The 14,528-nt window shown below is 42.0% G+C and overlaps 1 protein-coding gene across 1 annotated transcript; it reads right to left on the bottom strand.

Moving 5' to 3' along the window:
* Nucleotides 1-859: 859 nt before the first annotated feature.
* CRYBB1 (crystallin beta B1) lies at nucleotides 860-10,866 on the bottom strand. Its single transcript, XM_040420261.1, has 6 exons — nucleotides 10,773-10,866; nucleotides 10,303-10,458; nucleotides 7,420-7,538; nucleotides 3,314-3,446; nucleotides 1,440-1,582; nucleotides 860-1,046 (listed from the first exon to the last, which is right to left on the bottom strand). The coding sequence occupies exons 2-6, from the start codon at nucleotides 10,435-10,437 to the stop codon at nucleotides 860-862; spliced, it is 717 nt and encodes a 238-aa protein (XP_040276195.1). The 5' UTR covers nucleotides 10,438-10,458; nucleotides 10,773-10,866.
* Nucleotides 10,867-14,528: the final 3,662 nt, after the last annotated feature.

The following is a 14,528-nucleotide window of genomic DNA, read 5'->3' as shown; positions in this document are numbered from 1 at the left end:
CACTTTAAAGATATCCTCCGGTTTAAGGAAAGAAAATCACATTAACTGGGGAAAGAACAGAACACTTACACAATACCTTCCTTTTCCTCTTTTTACCGTCAATTTCTTGGCTCCGTTTCTACCATCTAAGATGGCCGCACCGCTTCATAGTCTGCCTGATGTATACAGTGCAAGACACTTCCTGCTGCCCTTGGATTGGCCAGCACTGCTCACATGAACAGTGATGGCCAATCCAAGAGCAGAGATGGACAAGTAGGAAGTGTCTTGGGTGAAGTGGAGATGTGGTACGGCCATCAAAAAGGAGCCCAATAGTTACCGGATCTGCAACTAAAAACATGAAAACCAGGCACCATTTAAGAGTTCTTTTCATTTCCTAGTAATTGTGCATTTTTTGTTGAACCAGAGGGCTGCTTTAAGGAAGTGATTGAAATATATAATCTGGCCACTAAATTTTAATCATCTGTCGAAACCATTGGTAACTAAAAATTGAAGGCATAAGTTCTTAAATGACATTTATATATTACAGGTGACAATGACACAGTGTGTGTGTAGTTCTACAGTTCACTAAACCATTAAATAATTTGCTTCAAAAACATAGGCGCTCTTTTGTCCCACACAGGTCTAAATATTAGCTATGTGATTCTCTGTAGAGCAGTGGGCCTGAAAGGGTGCATAGTTTTGATTTATAAGACCGTATACCTCAGAAACTGTGTTTATTTGCATCATAAAGTAGTACATCCATGAAATGTGCAATATACAACAAATTAATTGACAGAGTCATTTAAAAAAATGGTGATGAGGTCAATTTGCAAGAAGGATTCCTAAAGGTTCTCTGTCAAGCTGGGGACATCTGGTATGTTCACTTGGTGATGGTGGCAGAGGTGGGGATAAGAAAACACCCTTTCTGATGCCATTGCATGTCTCTGATACGACGTATAGACTGGATCTGGGGCTGGAAAGCACTCCATTCATTCCAATGTTTGTAATCACACATTTCGAACAGGTATTGGTAGCCTCTGTATCCAGGATACTGGTATCCGACCCAACTGTATCAAAGCAAAAAGCAAAGATTGTTATTATATTTCCTGGACAGTTATGAAAAGAAAAAGTGAAGTGGTTGTGAAGTTCACCAGCGGCCAACTGCATAAGGGGTTAAAATGTCCTTTTTCTCTGTGTTATGTGTGTGTGGTCTATCCTAAAGGTTGCAGATGGAGGTAAGTAGGTCTGGGGAGCTGTGCTGCTAAAAGTTGGAGTACATATTTGGTATAATGTGTGCCAGTTTTCTGGCACAGTGTTGTCAAATGAGTCTATATCCCACCTACTTTTTGAAAAAGTGTAAAAATGGGAAATTGCACTTTCAAAACTGCGGTAGAATGTTAGTACATGACCCCCATTGTCTATAGTCCTTTTATAGTCCACTTAGCATGTGCATGACTTACGTTCCACTAGGAACTTTTACGCTTCCCACGCGGTCACAGAATCCATAGGCCCACAGGCTGGGCACGTCATCCTCAATGATTTCCATCTTGTTGCCCTTGAAGTCGGCGGATTCGAACAAGGAGATTTTATGTTCTTGGCTATCCTGCAGATGTGCAGAAAATATACAATTTACAAGACTTAGCAATGACACTGTCTATATGGTTGTTATATTCCACTTCCTGAAAAATACTGTACAAGGTGTAAATAAAAAAGCATCAAGGCTAAAGCATTTTCATCACCTTCTCATGGTTATCAAGTCATTTTCTTCTACAACAAACACTAATCACTTGTCGAATTTGAAGCAACCTTAAAAATCATTGTTTCGCTGGTTACTGTTTTCTTATTTAAGGGAAATGTTTTTCCCATCGGTGAATGATTCGATTTAGCTAGGAATCTGACATTAAGTGCTTGGCCAGTGTTTGGCTCACATCCTATGACTTCACACTGATTGGATTCTGAACATAGCCTTACTCTCATGAACTGGTTGAATGGGCAGCTGGAGCCAACAACAGGCTGTAAAAACAGCTGTAGATAAAGACACTCTACCAGAATAAACTTGTTTTTTCAGAGTTCAGCTGCAACTGCGGCCAGAATACTGTGCTTTGTCCTTAACAATCCATAATAACGGTGGAAAGAAAGATACCAGCTGAAAATAAATTGAACCTTCAAAATGCTGAGGAGAGACGTAAATCTGGCAAGAAAATAACCATTCTCAGGCTTAAGGCTGTATGTAAATACCACAGAGATCTTGCTTAAGAGTTGCATACTTTTCTTGGCTCAGATACTAAATTTTGACAACTTCTTTTGTTTATAACAGGATTCAGAAAATGCCTCCTTAAAACCTGCTTACTCTGCTTGACCTGCTTATGTCTTTGAAGCGTAAAGAATTTCAGCAAAATGATAAATGACATCTTAAAGGGGTGGTTTCAACTCAGCAAGTGGCCTTTATCATGTAGAGAAAGTTATCACCAGCCACTTAATAATGTATTGTGATTTTCCATATTGTTCCTTTGCTGGCTTGATTCATTTTCCCATCACATTATACACTGCTTGTATGCAGCATAGGTGGCCGTGCTTGCACACTATAGGAAAAAGCTCCAGCCTGTATGCGTTCCTGCGGTCTCGTCCACCATAGAGGCCGGCACCTTTTCCTACAGAATGCAAACACAACCACTGCTGCTGGATTACAGGGTGGTCATAACCATGGAAACGAGCAGTGTATAATGTGATGGAAAAATGAACCCAGCCAGCAAAGGAGGCAATATGGACAATCACAATACATTAGTAAGTGCCTTGTATTCATTTTCTCTACATGATAAATGCCATTTTCTGAAGTGACACAACCCCTTTAAGTACTGATATGTTTCCATTGAACAGATTACTTGGTTTTGGATAACCATCTGTTTATCTATCTATCACAGATTTTCAATTCCACTATCTTCTGTGTATATTGGCATCTTCTTTGAGAGGACCGTCCTCCTACAAGGCCTTTTACATGTTTAACAAAGTACATATACATCAATATAGAGAAATCAAAAGAAGCCCCTTCCTGGTGTAGGTTTACATGACTCACCCAGTATAGGATGGCTTGGCTTTTGCTCATCCCATCCCCTTTCTCATTAGTTGTATAAGAAGGGGGATAAAACTATCGGGTCAATCTCGATCACTAAGGTATGGCCTAAGGAGAGGAAGAGCTTTGCTCAGGTCTACACCCCCCATTTTGGGAGAAGGTATAAGACAAACTGTATTCTATAAGCCCCATAGCAGCCACAGCTAACTCAATGCTAATCTTGTTTGGGGGTAATGTATAAATGTGGAAATGTCTGAAACGTACCATTCGGATGGGGCGTAGGGACACGAAGCAGTCGCTCCTATGGCTGCTAGACCAGGTATCCCAACGAGGATACTCGCCCTTCTCCAAGATAAACATCTCGCCACGGAAGTTGGACTGCTCGTAAGCAACCCAGCTGAGAAGATGTGTACGTGGAGTCCACATGTTACATGACAAACAACAGAACAACATCAAAGATCACCACAAAACACACAATGACAACAGTGGAAGAGAAAAGTGAAAATAATAAGAATAAAGTCTATGTCAATGTCAGACTAGTAAATCTCTTACTCAAGTGTATCTTTTGGATGAAAACATCTATTAAAGTGGCTGGCCAAGTATTCAAGTTATCCCCTATCCACAGTATAGGGGATAACTAACTAATCAGTGGAGGTCTAACCGCTGGGACCCCCACCAATAACTTATCTATGGATAGGAGCTAAATTGAAACATTTGCACAACCCCTTTAAGACTTCACGGCGACACTGTCGCTGGCAGGATCACAGAGCAGTGGTTATTCCATAGAAATTAATGGGATTGCCACGGCAATCGCAAGAAATCCAGCTGCGACCAGTGTCTCCGTGTAGCCCTAGTCTAAATGCTACATTCATGATGTTTAAAAGGGGTTTTCTACAGACCCCACAATGTTGCGGGAATGCCAGTGGTGGTCATACGTACCTGATTCCCACTGCTGGGTTCTGGCTCCATTGCTGCCCCCCTCGCTCTGCAGGTCCGGATCCCCCCACATCAGGGGCCCGGGTCACGTGTCACCGATCTGGCTCATGACTCATGGACGTGCCACATGGGTGACTGGCCACAGCAGTCACATAACCTGCCATCAAACCAGATATTGATGCAGGAAGACCCAGGATCGACAGAGCAGATGGGGCAGGGATGGAGTCAGAACCCACCAGCATGGATCGGGTAAGTATAATTCCCTCTACGGGTTCGCCAAATGGGGGTCTGTAGAAAATGTGCAGACGGGTGAACAAGCCATTTAAAGAAGCACTCTCAGATTTTTTTATGGTGGTCCCATTTTATAAACTACTTCAGGGATAGAGAAGTACAGTTATTTTAATGGGCAATTCAGAGCTCATATTCGGGTCAGCTGTTACATTATGTGACCATGTGATCATCTTCTCGGCTGCATTATTGCAGTATTATTAGCTGTGGGTTGGAGTCTGCTGTTACATTGTGTGACCCAAAGTCTGACTACCTGAGTCCTACAGTGTCTGCTGTGTAGACTGGAAGTCATATGAGAGCCTTAATGTGGTTCCTATAGGAATCCGTAGAGAGACTGATTTCCAATCCACATAACAGATGCAGGTCACATGATGTAATAGCAGACCCAAACCGGAGCTGATAATCTTGCAATAAAGCAGCTGTAAGACGATTGACTGCACTAACCTATTCATGTAGTTTACAACCGGGGAAATGATTAAAAAAAATAAACAAAAAAAATCTATAGTGCTTCTTTAAATGTATAACATTCAGTGAAGTGACAAAAAATGGTAAAACCCAAAACACAAGGGAAAGAAAATCATTGAGCAGGAATATTTCAAGAGACAGTATCCATTAAGGATATGTGCATTTCCTCAAATTTCTTAAAATAGAGCACTGTGAAGATGGACACATTTTCCTCATCTAATTTCAGGAAATCTTTCTTCACTAGAGCCCATCCCACAACGATTCTATCCATATATTCTGATCTCTCTGACACCTCCTTGTATGTAATGACTACAATATGGATACAAATTGTAGCCTTTCATTTGTTAGTACGTCCTCTGTATCCTATCTGAATATTTGGAATATATTTCCCATTCACAATAAGAAGTATTTTTTCAGGTGCGTGGATGCACAGGCCTGAATCATCCTCTCGGGCTAATAAATCATATATACGCTATATACATTTCAATATATTTTACGGTGTATAAACAAACCCGTGTAATCATTCTTGCCAGGGGAAGATGTAGGAGTTTATTGCTACCTACATTTTTCACTTATTTTCAAGTGTCATATTCATGGACTAGAGTGCTACTCATAAATCAGCCATGGACATCCTGCGCTGGCACTGTCTCTTCCAATTTTCTTTAAGCTGAGCATTAGCCTTTGGCGCCAGCTAAGAAATTTCTATAAGGTGCCTATAATATTTCCAACTTGCTACCATTGAACATGAGATGGGGATAATAACGAAAGATCACCAGGAGAGTGAGATATATTAATCTTAGTCATTCAGAGGCTTAAAACAAAATGTGATCGAATTCTGAGCAGCTATAATTCTTCTTGAGCCCAAAAGGGCTAATAAAACATATTGTAAGGTGCAAATTTTATATAATATAAATATATATATATATATATATATATATAGATATAGATATAGATATATATCATAACATTGTACTGTGCTGTGAAGGTGATTCAGGTTTGGAATTTTAAGATTTCAATTTTTTTCCGTTGCTTATATCAGTGTGCTTTCACATGTTCGATTTTTTGAAGGTAAAATTAAAAAGATTATGGCCTGATTGATGAACAAAATTAAAATCAGAATCATTTAGTACATGACAAACTAGAACCAGCTCTGTATTTCAGATGGAACCAGAGATCATCTCATGCATTGCTTCAATTGCTCTGCTAGATTCTCTTCAGGCTGGCAGCTCAGGGGGCATATACTTTTTCAGGGGATGTGTCCTTTCTGCTGCAGCTCTCTCCCTATGAAAGGTCAGAGAGCCTGTCCTTTGTGCAGCTCTCTCCCTGTAACTGCCACAGCTTCTAACTTTAGATATGGCTGGTGGCAGCTGAAGGAAGGAACTGAGCATTTGCGACCACCTCTTTACAGAGTAAACACCAGGGGCCACCATTATAATAGAGTGAATGGAATAACACACAACTGGAGCATTTTTGTAACAGAAAATAAATGACAAACGTAACTAGTTTTTCATACTGAATTATACTTTAAAAAAAAATTTAAATTGGCAATACCCCTTTAAGAGTGAATTAAAAAAAATGCCCACAGAGAGCCACGTATATCAACACTACGCATGCCTTGTTAACAAATGTGGCACGAGGTAAAACCTGCACCATGTCTTAAGCCTCATTCACACGTCAGTGTTCGGTCAGTGATTACCATCAGTGATTGTGAGCCAAAACCAAGATTACAGCCTCCACAGACATAAGGCATAAGGGAAAGATCTGCATCTGTTCTGTGTTTAGAGCCGCACCTGATTTTAGCTCAAAATCACTGATTGAAATCACTGACCGAACACTGACGTGTAAATGAGGCTTTATATTTTTAATAATGAATTAGTAAATTAGTAGCACTACTAAATGATAAATGACCAAATCTACTCCACTTATGTGCACACATATATTTGTAGTATACTTAATGCCAATTTATGACATAAAGGGTGTGAACGTCATAAAAAACAAAAAGTTTAAAAGTTATTGCACAAATAATAACTTTACAAAAATGTGCTACTTTTTGATGCCACAAAACTGGCGCAAAGGCCTTGATAAATGCCCCCCATCATATCCAATACTTGTAGTAGCAATTTAGAAAGGGCACTGCATTGGCACAAATACTTATTTAGCCAGTACCTGGTGCATGATCATTTCCGAAACACTTTGGACTCCATTTATCGACACGAAGGCTAGATGTACTCTAGCGTTAAAACTATTCAGCAGAGGAACAGCCTACCTTATCCGGAAAGGGCCAGAGCACTGCCAGACCTCACTTGACTTTAATGGGACCCGGCAGGGATATGGCTTGTTTTTGGAATTAGTGCCAAATCCCGGACAAAAAACAGTTCTTATGTTGTTGCCCATGAGAGCCAATCACAATGCAGCTTTTATTTTTCCTGAGCAGTGTAAGAAATGAAAGCTGCTCTGTGATTTGCTGCCAAGGGAACAAGGTCAGTTTTTGATAAATAAGGCCGTTAAAGTATTCAAGTCTTCTTGTGTCATATCTATTGTTGATCACTGTTTCCTTGGTTATTGGAAAATTTAAAAAGGTGATAAAAATAATGTAAAAATAGATGTCAGTTATGGACAATACTGTTATCAGCACTTGGTAAATGAAGGGGGGGATGTCAGCTGGGGCTTTTAGCACTTACGGTCCAGAGTCGACAATAACGCTGCGTACTCTGTCAAAGCCTCGCTCCCCGAGGTTCACACACTCATTCAGAAGCTCCATGTGTCTTCCTTGGAAGTTTTCCTGTTCAAAGATGATCACCTATGGAAGAGAAAAAAGGAAAGGTGTAGCAGCACAACGATAAAAAGATAAGTATACAGAACCTTTTAGTGGTGGTGCCAACTGTGTTGAGCGCCAGTCTGACTGAAGCTCCCCCAGCTATACGCAAAACTTGTAAGGAAACCGCAGCACTCACTTGTCCTCTGTATTCCAAAATGTATTCACCATTTTAGTGTGATGTTTCGACCGTTATGGTCTTATTCAAGGCTTGAAAAAGACCATAACGGTCGAAACGTCGCACTAAGTTGGTGAATAAATATGTACATATAAATATGTTACTGACATGGATTTTGTTTTCCTTTAGGGTCCATTCACACGTCCGCAATTCTGTTTCGCATTTTGCGGAACAGAATTGCGGACCCATTCATTTCTATGGGGCCGCACGATGTGCTGCCCAGATCCGGAAATGCGGATCCGCACTTCCAGGTCCGCATTTCTGTTCTACCAAAAAATAGAACATGTCCTAATGCGGACAAGATTAGGCATTTTCTATTAAGTGCCGGCGATGTCCAGTCCGCAAAATGCGGAACGCACATTGCCGATGTCCGTGTTTTGCGGATCCGTGGATCCGCAAAACACACGCGGATGTGTGAATAAACCCTTAGTCAGTGGTGTGCTAAGGAAGGGGGCGTGGGGGCGCTCTGCCCCAGGTGCCAGCTCTCAGGGAGGTGCCAGAAGCAATGAGCGCTTCCATCAATACAGATGGAAGCGCTCATTGCTGGAGCACTGGGAGCTGCGGTCCTGTCACTCACCGCTCAGCTCCCTGCACTCCTCCCCTCCTTCAGGCCGGCGCTCTGAATGGTAGAGCAGGAAGACTTCTCCCCACTCCACCATTCAGCCTGCAGACACAGATTGCGCTGCTAGCTTGTGTGGGAGGAGCCTGCAGCCTAGAAATCTGCATAAGCCCCGCCCACACAGTGCTGCAGAGCGATCTGTGCCTGCAGGGAAGAGAGGTATGTGAGCTTCAGGAAGGGGACAAGGTAAGTAGTTACTGTGTTTTTTTTTTAATACAGAGGGGGCACAGAGGACTTTATTACTATGAAGGGGGCACAGAGGTCTTTATTGCTATAGAGGGGGCACAGAGGTCTTTATTACTATGGGGGCACAGAGGTCTTTATTACTATGGGGCGGCACAGAGGTCTTTATTACTATAGAGGGGGCACAGAGGTCTTTATTGCTATAGAGTGTGCACAGAGGTCTTTATTACTATGGAGGGGGCACAGAGGTCTTTATTACTGTGGAGGTGGCACAGAGGTATTTATTACTATAGAGGGGGCACAGAGGACTTTATTACTATGGAGGGGGCACAGAGGTCTTTATTACTATGGAGGAGGCACAGAAGGCTTTATTACTATGGAGGGGGCACAGAGGTCTTTATTACTATGGAGGGGGCACAGAGGTCTTTTATTCCTATAGAGGTGGCACAGAGGTCTTTATTACTATGGAGGGGGCACAGAGGTCTTTATTACTATAGAGGGGGCACAGAGGTCTTTATTACTATGGAGGTGGCACGGAGGACTTTATTACTATGGAGGGGGCACAGAGGTCTTTATTACTATGGAGGGGGCACCGAGGTCTTTATTACTATGGAGGGGGCACAGAGGTCTTTATTACTATAGAGGGGGCACAGAGGTCTTTATTACTATAGAGGGGGCACAGAGGACTTTATTACCGTGGAGGAGGCACAGCTGTCTTTATTCCTATAGAGGTGGCACAGAGGTCTTTATCACTATGGAGGGGGCACAGAGGTCTTTATTACTATGGAGGGGGCACAGAGGTCTTTATTACTATGGAGGAGGCACAGAGGTCTTTATCACTATGGAGGGGGCACAGAGGTCTTTATTACTATGGAGGGGGCACAGAGGTCTTTATTACTATGGAGGGGGCACAGAGGTCTTTATTACTATGGAGGAGGCACAGAGGTCTTTATTACTATGGAGGGGGCACAGAGGTCTTTATTACTATGGAGGGGGCACAGAGGTCTTTATTACTATGGAGGGGGCACAGAGGACTTTATTACTATAGAGGGGGCACAGAGGGAATTTCTACTATGGAGGGTGCACAGAGGGCATTACTAATGTGACGGGGCACAATGGGCATTATTACTGTGAAGGGGGCACAATGGGGATTTCTACTATGTAAAGGGCACAGAGGGCATTACTAGCACAGTGGGCATTACTACTATTAAGGTGACAAATGGGCATTATTACTGTGAAGGGGCACAGAGGGCATTACTACTATTAAGGGGGCACAAAGGGCATTATTACTGTTAAGGGGGCACAATGGGCATTATTACTATGAAGGGGGCACAGTAGGCATTATTACTATAAAGGGGGAACAATGGGGATTATTACTTTGAAGGGGACACAATGGGGATTATTACTATGAAGGGGGCACAGTGGGGATTATTACTGTGAAGGGGGCACAATGGGGATTATTACTGTGAAGGGGGCACAAATAGTGCATTACAACTGTGAAAGGGGCACAGAGAGGGCATAACTACTGTGAGGGGGCACAATGTGGGCATAACTACTGTGAGAGGGCACAATGTGGGCATATCTACTGTGAGATGGGAACACATTTGTACAAACTACTGTGAAGGTTGTACAATGAGGGCAATACTACTGTGAGGGGGTACAATTTTTTTTAAGTATTAGGGGGGATGCCAGAGAAAGGACCCGCCCCGGGTGACAAACACCCTAGGCACGCCACTGTGTTTAGTTTCCTTGTTTTTGGACAGTCTGACCTTGAAGGTTCCCAGGCTAGTTTCACCAGATTTAGAGGGCTTGGTTATAGGAACGGGAACTGGAACAGGGGTCCCCTTTTCCTTGGTATCAGTGCCTTGGCTGGCAGCAGCAGCAGCTTTAGGTGTCTGGGACATTTTGAAGCTGTAGTTCTAAAACTGGAATAAAAATAAGACTGTAAGTGAGGCGCACATGACACATTTATTGTATGCTGATTAACAGACTATTATTAACAGTAGTATCTATTGTAGTATACAGTTTTTAGACCCTTGCACGCTTTATATTTACAATATATGAATACATTATGTGATATTTTATAAAGTGATATTTTCAATCCAATGCACTTTACTAAGGCGATGACCATCAGCTAAGAAGGCTGGATGTACCACATAAGGTTAACGGACTGTCCAAGTGTTTCACCATACTGTACCTACCAACTCGTTGCACGTGCTTAGTAGTAACTGTTTCTTACCTGATGAAGGTGATCCTTGCTGGAGCTACAAGGCTTGTTGTCGGAGATACTGTATGACCCAGAATTTATACCCTGGCAAAGGCAGACTCCAAATAGTGCAGGACAATAGAACTCAAAGCTCATCAGTGTCTGCTTAGGAAGCTGCTAGTCATCACATATTTCAATGTACCCAGTCATCTGGAAACAACCACCATCTACTGCAGCTGAACCAAGCACTTTACATTGTTGGGCAGAAGTGTGCTCAGTATGTATAGCTGAAATCCCTGACATGGTATATTGGGTCCTGTAGGAAGGTAGGTACTGTATATAGGGATTATTACAAGACCTACACATTGAGACGTTAAGGAAAATGTCTGCATTACTATTTTATTACAGTTAAATTACAAATTGATGATTTCACCTTGATAAACTAAAGGAAGTGGATATGTGATGAGGAGATATGATAATATATAACTGAGAAATGATGACCTATAACTTAGTTTCTGATCACAGAGGAGTTGTCTTCTGTTCCTTCCAGGTTCCGGTGTTTTAACAGCAAGCATAATGTAGTCTAAGGGCACTATTCTTGCCATCCAATGGACCCCACTGGAACCTGGAGGAAACCAATAGTAAAAATCCAACACACCTATCATGGTTTTATTAAGAATGGAAGCCATGGCTGTGGTATGAACAGAGCCTTACTGATAGCTGAGAAAATGGCTTGGGCATCAGATATACGTTCTTTATTAAAGGGGTTGTGTCAAGAAACATATTCTACATTTTTCAAACCAGCACCTGGATCTGAATACCTTTGTAATTGTATGTACAGTAATTAAAAATGTAGCATAACCAGTGAGCTATTCAATAAAATGCATTTGTATAGCGCCACCTGCTGTTTGTTCTTTGTCCATCTAACTGATCTGGTCTAACGTGCTCAGTTTAAATCTTTAACTGCCAATAGCCATATCTTCTGTGACAGTTACACAGGAGAGAGCTGCAACAGAAAGGACCCCCTGTGCTTCCAGGCTGAAGATAATCTATCCCAGCAATTGGAGTACTGAATGTGGAGATCTCTGAACCCAGGGCTGGTTCTAGTCTTGTTAGAATGGTATTGTCCTATATGATGTCTGATTTTCATTTTTTACATCAATCATGGTATAACCTCTTTAAGCATTCCCTGATATTATACTGCCTGTCTTAGGCTAGGTTCACATGTGCGTTCCATCGTAGAAAAAAGAAAAGAAAATGACAGCAGTGCTGGATCCATTACATGACAGACCCTACTGGGCCCAAAGGACCCAGCTGACTTTAAAGAGGACCTTTCACCGGTCCTGACATTATCATGTAAATAGCTGGCAAGCAGGGGCGTAACTACCATAGCGGCAGACCATCCGACTGCTATGGGGCCCAGGGAAAGAGGGGACCCAGTCTTAGTTGGGATTATCTCCTCTTCTGGAGGTGAAAACTTGGTCAGAACTCTACCTTCTAAAGGGAAAAGGGCCAAGGGTCATAGAATAGAGTTTAGGCAGACACCCTTCTGTCCTGTGTGGGGTGTCATGTTTAATCCTTGCTATGGGGCCCTTACTTCTCTATGTATGCCACTGCTGGCAGGGTAGGGCATACTAATTGCATGTGATACCGCTTATTTTTCTATGGGCTGCTCAGTTCCCCCACTGTGCTCCCCGTTCTGGTTTCCCACCCTATATGTAAATCCATACCATCGGTACAGGGAGGAGGAGACGGCCGTGTTTCTCAAGGGGTGTCTCCTTCTCCCTGGCTGTGAGCTGGCCACTCGCAGCGGAGATCGTCACAGGAAAAGGTGAGTTTTTTTTCTCCCTGGCTGTGACACTCTCCGCTGCGATTGGAGAAGGAGACGCCCCTTGAGAAACACGGCCGTCTCCTCTTCCCTGTACCGATGGTATGGATTTACATACAGAGCTTAAAACTAGAACGGGGGGCACAGCGGGGGAACGGAGCAGCGCATAGGAAAAATAGCAAGCGATCTCACATGCCTTCAGTATGCCCTACCCTGCCAGCTATTTATATGATAATGTCAGGACTAGTCAAAGGTCCTCTTTAATGGTATCCATCGGAGGCTCTGTCTTGATGTCCTTCAGTTGATCAGCCTTAAAGGTGTGTGACCTTACCTGATTTATCGCATGTGAAATACATTTCACTATTAATTGCCCCCTCCAAAAAAAAAAAAAAAATGTAACTGATCTGAGAACCACTGTTCTACATATTCCCCATATACAGTATATGTATATATATCCCCATATATCCAATATATCCACATTTTTGTCCTCTGTTGAAAATGAATATGGAAAGTGTCTCATAATTAGTGCATATCAAAGATGAATTTGTTTTTGCCATGAAGCAAAGATTTTTTTTTTTAAAACTGTATGCAGGTGGAGGGTATTTTACATATATACAGTGTAATATAGATAAATATATACACACATACACGTACGTGTTAATCTGTGGCTTGGAAATAGCTGCAGTAAAGCTAGACGTTAATTGCATTCGGCTTTTCCTGCTTTTCCATCTACTGTCGCTTTAATTTGACTTTGTAAAGACATCTAACTGGTACGTTGTGCTAAACAAGCCAATCCATCTAGATTATGAATTCAATTTATTGTGGCTGTGATTTTGCCTTTGTGCTTCCAAACACTATTGAACCGCTTTGCTTTCTGGATATTACGGAGTAAGACATCTGTATATTGTATTTCTTAATGCAATCAATATAGAACAAAGTGCACCTCCAACCATCCCGTGGCCATTAATTGAGTGGTTTATCTTGGCCATCTTTATGAACGTGTAAAACCTTCTTCCTCCGCTCATTTCTATTCTAAATATATATTAAACCATGTGGAGAAAATAGCTTATCTCATGTACCATTGCTGCTCCATGTCCAATTTGTAGGTAAAGGAAGCTACAACCTTCTGCTGCATGATGGAGATGAAGCAGATAGGATAGTGAACTACAAGGTTGTGTTCACACATGGCAGGTTTGGTGCAGAGACTTCTGAACCGGATAACTTCATTCCATACACCTGAATAGGATTGTTTCTGTACTTTGTGCATGGATATCTACAAACCCTATTTGGTTGAATAGGACCATTGCAGAAATGTCTATGTCTAAGCTGCCATGTGTGAAAATACCCTAAAGCTCCGGATTTACCTCCATCATAACAGAACTGCATTGCAAGAATTCCTTCTTTATTTGCACTGAAAAAAGAGTCTTTGTGACTATCACAAATCCAATGAACCTAAATGGCAGATACTATGTAGGTCTTTCGCATAGCTCCAACATATTCTAAAGCCCTGTACTCATTTGACCCTGGTGTTTAATAGAGGCTATGCATTGCCTATGTTCACACATGGCAGATTTGTTTCGGAAATTCCTGTGACTGAAAATTTGTTCCATCCATCTGAATGGGGTTATTTGTACAGTAGGTGCATGGATTTCTACAAACCTGATCCAGATTGATGGGACTTTCCTTCACCCGGCTCAGACACTCATCTTGACACTTCCATGTGGACACACAAATGCCTAGAACTGTCGTTGGCCACGTTCTGGCTACTCTTTGCCAATGTCTAGGTAAGATGACTATATGGCACTTACTAACATTAGTTTTGTTAAAGGATAACTGTCATATTTTTATTTATTTGCTAGTTTATTAGAGCTAGGCATGTATACCTGAGTTAGTCTGTCAATGATTGCTAAAAGATCTGTAATTACCTTATAGTAACAGCTATCCCCCCCTGACTTGAGCAT

The sequence above is a fragment of the Bufo bufo genome, chromosome 2, assembly GCF_905171765.1.
Source record: "Bufo bufo chromosome 2, aBufBuf1.1, whole genome shotgun sequence".
In the NCBI taxonomy this organism is placed as follows: domain Eukaryota; kingdom Metazoa; phylum Chordata; class Amphibia; order Anura; family Bufonidae; genus Bufo; species Bufo bufo.
The sequence above is the reverse complement of the archived record's forward strand: the minus strand, read 5'-3'. Positions and strand labels throughout refer to the sequence as shown.